The 6697-nt window shown below is 35.2% G+C and overlaps 1 protein-coding gene across 1 annotated transcript; it reads left to right on the top strand.

Annotated features, from left to right (window-relative positions):
- Nucleotides 1–3942: 3942 nt before the first annotated feature.
- On the top strand, nucleotides 3943–4506 carry LOC140444236 (uncharacterized). Its single transcript, XM_072535983.1, has one exon. It carries the CDS (start codon nucleotides 3943–3945, stop codon nucleotides 4504–4506), a length of 564 nt encoding a protein of 187 aa, XP_072392084.1.
- Nucleotides 4507–6697: the final 2191 nt, after the last annotated feature.

A 6697-nucleotide genomic window follows, 5' to 3' on the forward strand; every position in this document is an offset into this window, starting at 1 on the left:
TTCCAGTAGTAAATCCGCATTGATATGGACCAACAGTATCCTTTGTAAAATGTTTAAGTTTTTCAAACAATACATCGCCGAAGATTTTCTACGCAGATGCTAACAGAGTAATGGCTCTATAGTTCTTACACTCCAGTTGATCACCCTTTTATGCAACGTATTATTCCCTTTAGTCACTCTTCTGGTACCAATTCATTCTGCCATATCTTATATACTAAAAGGCTAAGCCCTTTTCTTGTGCGCAATACTCCTCCTAAACGGTAATAGATAATAGAATATTTTTTTTGAATAATTAAACAGATTGTTGAGTAGATTCCCCCTAAGGTTTAAAATTTAAAAAATTCGAACCGGTTTAAAATTGGCGGCAATAAAATAAATTTTTTCTATAGTAAAGTATAGGAATTTTACAGGTTTCATTCTTCAAAATTTAAAGTCCTAATTTTCAATGTATTTTTAAAATATGCCCGCGTCTACTTTTTTCTTATACTTACCGATTGAATTCAGAATTATGAAACCGAAAGTATTTACTTCCGGTTCGAATTTTCGAATGCTGGAATGCACCAACAAGTGTTTCCACTTAAGGAATAACGATAATGACCACTCAAAATTCGGGATCCTCCTGTCTCCGATTTTAATTTATGGGGTCTGTTTTACACTATCTGATGAGTTGGTATTTTTTTATTTTTATGTTTAGTTAGAAAGTATTCTGTTTCCAACAAGTGCAGCGTGTGTGAGGTGTTGTGATTGATACTTAGAGATTTAGACTACGTTTTGAGTTTAATACTTGAAGAATAAAATATTGAGGTAAGCATTACTTTGTTTTTAATTTATTAGTTAGAAATATATTATTAATTTTGTTGGGAATAAGCCACAATTTTATTTTAAATTAGGTTTATTTTAAATAAATAAATAAAAAATAAACTTATTATAAAGTAAAATTGTGGCGTATTCTCAAAAAAGTGGAACAGTAGGCGGTAGTGTAGACTAGCGCGGAGCATCATACTGTTTTCTGTATTTTTTAAATTTAAATAATATTTAAATATAAATTTAGTTAGTTAGTTAGTTAGAATTCTCAAACCGACTTCTTTTTCTTAAACGTGGCATTTTACAATCTAAATTATGCAAAAAAAAAGTTACTTCCGGTTTTACTTCCGTTTTTTATTTAAGAGGGGCGGAGTCTAACAATCATATTGTTTCCGTTTCCTAATGTAAATCTTCCTGAAAATCCTAAAAAACTACTGTATCGATTTTCAATTTAAAAAAATTGGCGTCGATACAGTTTGTTTTTAGGATTTTTGGAACATTTACACCAGGCGACGGAAACGATGGATCGTTAGACTCCGCCCCTCTTAAATATCAGCAAAACTTACATCAAAACTCGATGTCGAGTTAGTCCGCTAGTAAGTACTATTAGTTTGTGGATTGCTGCAAAAAGTTCATCACCACCTTTTTAATACATTTCCAAACAGATTTCATCGATTCCTGGGTCTTTATTGTCTTTGAGTTGTAGGATGGCATTTGATACTTCTTCTCCTGTTGGGTCTTCACTGTGTAGTTGACGTTGTAAATTTTGTTGATTTTCTATGTTGTAACCTCCTTCAATATCGTTTATATTTTTAGATGTTCGCTGAAATGTTGTGCCTATCTGTTAAGAACTTAGTTTTTATCATGTAGAATTTCACCGTTAGTGTCTTTACAAATTTTTAATAGTGGTTTAAATTCTCCACCTCTATTATTTGAGGATTTGTACTATTTCCTCGTTTCATCTTCATCGAATAAACATTGTATCTCATTGAGACTGTTCTGTTCGTATTCCCTTTTCCTTTGTCGATGGATACGGTTTTTCTTTCTTCTAAGACGTCTTTACTCTTCTTTTTTTCTCCGTGTACAACCTGCGTCGATGATTTTTTAATTTGCTGCGTTTTTTCTATTTTGATAACATGTACAGTACCAGTTACCAAAACACTTTAAATTAAATAAAAAAAATCTTTTGATGTCAACTTTATGACGCACATCATTGATATGTTGATATTTTCCATGATCTTTATTTTGATTATCTTGCTCAGAGTAGTAAATCACAAGCATCAATTAAAAGAAAATTATACATCCGAAGACGTTTTTATGTTTGTATTTACGACTTTTAAAACCCAATTCTAGATCATCATTTTACTTGCTCTAATTTTTGATGACCATGAAAAACGAAATCGAAATGTCGAAACGTTATTGACGCTGTTATATTATTAACTTGTTATTTATTTGTATAATTAAAAACTGGACACATTTTTATGCAAATTCTAATTATTAGTCTATTCATCAATAATGTAGTACACACTGGCTGACGGCCCACCAAGGTAGATCAAGTTTTCTACTAGGTGAAGTATGCAATGGTTAAATAATAATTCGATAGATGTATTAAGCACACAAAAATGTATTTTTATAATAAGTATAACCATATAGCAAAACTATATTTGGAAATTCTGAAATAATTATTTTATTTAAAAAAAAAGGAAAAACCAAAGTTTAAAAATCACAGAAGTATGTGATTCTAAACTCTCTACTATGGTCTTAAGATATTAGACAAGAAACGAAATTGACAATCTATCGAACCGTGGTAGAGCCTATTATGACTTATGGGGCAAAAGTTTGGCAGAACACGAAAAAAGATAGAAAAAGAATAAAAGTAGTAGAAATGGATTTTCTAAGGAGAGCGTGTGGTGTATCCAAAAAAAGATCATATCAGGAAAGAAGATATTAGAAGGAGGACAAATACTGTGTATATTTCAGTGTAGGCAGAATTAAAACGAGACAACTAGTGTGTTATGGTCACGTGAAGCGAATAAATGAAGATAGACGGCCAAAGAAAGCTTTAAATTACATACCACAACAAAGAAGAAGAAGGGAAAGGCCTTCAGTTACCTGGGAAGAAAATGCACGACATATAATGAGAGATAGAGTCATCAAAGAATACGAATGGATGGACAGAAAACGATGGCGGTCGAAATGTGAGAATCGGCAGAGGCTGTAGGAACCTCACGAAAAGCGAAAAAAAGGAAAACCCAAAGTTTAAAAATCACAGAAGTATGTAAATGACCGAAATAATTATTTACTATTTTATAATTATTCACAATTTCAGTTGGAAATAGACAATTCTTATTGAACCAAAGAACGAGGTCAATAATATATTAAACTCTATTATTAATAGCAAAATATTAAAATGACTTTGTCTCTATAAACTTTAAATTGCAGCGTTGGCGGTAAAATAAACGAAAATGTTGCATAAAACCGTGACAACTAAATGTTCGGAAAATTCAAAAAAATATTATTTTAATACGGGGTTACATCCTCACGCACGCACTTTTACATCCGCGGCAATTCTGTCTGATATTGTTTGTACTAAGGATTTACACAAGTCAGGGTCAAAACTGTCCTACAATTCATCTAATTTACTCTACAAATCGGGGACGGTTCTCTGGGGATCATTACGTAAAGTCGGTTTTATCTTATGCCACAATGTCTCAATAACATTAAGGTTTGAACTGATCGAAAGCCATGAGATGACTTTAATGTTATTGTCTTCAAATCATTTTTGAGTTGTTTTAGCTATATAGCATGAAGCACCATCCTGCTACGGGTGGCGGGTAGGAACTCCTTTGGATAGTCCTATCATGGTAAATGAATCAATCCCTGCCTCCGCAGATTCTAGGTGTTTCCTTACCCGGTAAACTAGTACCTGCTTAGGGTCCCTTGTTCAGGGTCACGAATGGAGTCCACAATGGCAGCCACGGTGGAGAAGAATACCTTCGGTATGGTGTGGATGGCGAAAGTGGCAATCCCTTGATTTTAGGGATTGTATAAAATCACTCACCAACCCGTCTAGCTAACGTGGTGTTTTAAGGCTAAAAACCTCCTAACAGGAATACGGCTATATCTAAAACAAAAGGAATGGGTCCCCAGGTGGGTAGACCATACAGTAATGGAAAATCCCACTCCTTTGGAAAAAAGGACAGCTTCATGAGATCTGGGGGAAGCAAGAAATCGCTAAAAACCACACCATTGAACATCGCACCTCTAAATATAAAGTCCTTAAGAAAAGATGAAAAAGTCTACGAACTCGAAGAAGATATCAAGGACTTAAAATGGGACATAATTGGTCTAGCAGAGGTAAAAAGAAAAGGGGAAGAGTTCATAACACTAGAGTCCGATAACGTCCTATATTACAAAGGGCGAGAAGAACAAAGCCTAGATGGCGTAGGATTTCTAATTTCTAAGAAATATGCACTTAAAGTAGAGCAATTCGTAGGAATATCTGAAAGAATTTTAATGATTAGGTTAAATGTAAACGAGAACATCACCCTGAAAATTATTCAAGTATACGCTTCAACCACAGCACATCTCGATGAAGAGATAGACGAATTTTATGAGAAAATTGCTGAAACTAGTACGAATTATCACAGCACGTATACGATGATAATAGGAGACTTTGGAGAGAATTCACAGTCACTCTAATGCTTAGAAGGCACAGATTAAAGCAAAAATCTCAATTTGGTTTCGAAAATTAGTTTACGGATTTAAATATCAGATGTCGCTATTTGCGTCTATACGAAGCCGTGTTAGAGTTGCTTCCTAAGACAGAAAAGATTTATTTTCAGTTTCACAGAAGATCATAGTACAGCTGTACTATATCTTCAAATACTGCCTGGAAAAAGGACATTTTCCGAACAACTGGAAACACGCCAAGATCATACCTCTTCTGAAGCCAAGGAAAGATGGAAGAAGACCGGAAAGCTACAGGCCCATATCACTCCTGGAAACGATGGGAAAAATTTTGGAAAAAATCATCTACAAGAGACTGGTGAAGCACACAGAAAGAAGAAGAATTATCCAAGAAGACCAGTTCGGATTGAGAAAAGGAAGAAACTGCGAACTTTAACTAGCAAGGATTATCAGCGACACGAAGATAAAATTCAACAGGAAACAGAAGAGAGGATTAGCCATACTGGACATCTGGATATAGAAAAGCATTTTGGACACGGTTTGGAAGAAAACACTAATCTTCAAGATGGACAAGGCTAGACTTCCACACTCGACGATCCAAGAAATCCAGGAAGGAATGCCTCAGGGCAGCATTTTATCACCTATATTATATAACATTTTTGTTTCAGACCTTCCAACAGATCCAAGGACTTCTACAGCCCTGTATGCAGACGACACAGCAGTGTATGCATCCGGAAAAGACGAAAGAAGAATCATAGATGACATGGAGAACCATCTGGAAAACATCACGGACTACACCAAAAAATGGAAAATCAAGATCAACGCCGAAAAGACGCAGTTCATCATATTCACCCAGGAAAAACGACCACCACGGAACAAGATCACAGTAGGAGGCAACAGAATTCAGGAATCAGAGACGGTCAAATACTTAGGAGTCCACCTCGACAGAAGACTCAACTTCCGGGTGCATACACCAAAAACAAAGGTAAAAGCCAACACAGCTAAAAAACTAATACTTCCTTTCATTTTTAGGTCCAGTCCACTTTCGAAGGCAAAGAAAATTCAACTCTACCAAGCATATGTTAGGTCGGTGATTCTGTATGCAGTATCAGTGTGAAGCTCAATTGCGGAATCACACTGGAAAAAGTTAGAAGCAACTGAAACATCATGCTACCGAATCATCGACGGAGCATCATGGGAGGATAGAGTTACCAACGAGACAATTAGGAACAGACTAGGATACACGCCACTAAGGGAGGTGGCCGAGAACAGAACCAGGTGGTTCTTCAACCAGGCCACACGAAGACTACGTAAGACCAGGGATATCCTCCAGAAGAACAGGATCCAGAGGATATTTAGATCCACCCATAGACTGATCAGGGTCTAGAAAACCAGGCATGCAGGGAAGTAGGTACGTTTGCCGATACAAGTACCTACAGTAGCAGACGAGGACACCACCAAGGAAAATCCAGGAACCGAGAGGAAGAAACAACAAACGCTGGCGGTGCAAAAGCGGTACGCCGAAGAAAGAAGGCTGAAATTTTTTTAAGTTTGACATGTAAATATATTTTTTAGGCAATAAACGTTTTTATTTTTATTTTTATTTTTATTTTATATTCAGTTTCAGAGCGACTGTGAAAATTTGTCTCTGATGATCCATTTTAGGGTATATTTATTAGGGATCCTTTTTAGGGTGAAATACGTATAAGCGGATACACAGACGCCCTGTACGTGAAATCAAATCTTAACTGTCTTTTCCTTTTATTCCGATATACTCTGTACGAGTACTAGAAACCAAATTCGCTAAGGATTTTTGCTTAATTGAGGAAACATGTCGTGGAATGCAATTTTTAGATTCCCCATGTCTCCATTAACATCTTTATCAACATCGGTTTTGCCTTGCAATTCTTAGAAGGCACAGATTAAAGCAAAAATCTGAATTTGGTTTCGAAAATTAGTTTACGGATTTAAAAATGTTTATATTTAATATTTTGTTTTATTTTGAGTATTTTTATTATGAATTTCAATATCTAGGCAAACTTAAAAAAATAGCTGCATATTTTTAGTGAAAGCAGTGCATCTATAATATGCGCATATTTTGGTAATTTTGTGTTGCATATATTTCGCTCTCTAAATATATCATTCTCACAGTTTAACATTATAATAGGATTGGTACAAAGTTAGTATACATTTTTCCTTTTGA

This window comes from Diabrotica undecimpunctata, chromosome 6 (assembly GCF_040954645.1).
Source record: "Diabrotica undecimpunctata isolate CICGRU chromosome 6, icDiaUnde3, whole genome shotgun sequence".
NCBI lineage: Eukaryota > Metazoa > Arthropoda > Insecta > Coleoptera > Chrysomelidae > Diabrotica > Diabrotica undecimpunctata.

Coding starts and splice junctions, on each gene's coding strand:
- LOC140444236 (XM_072535983.1), top strand. CDS start 3,943: ATGGGTCCCCAGGTGGGTAGACCATACAGTAATGGAAAATCCCACTCC.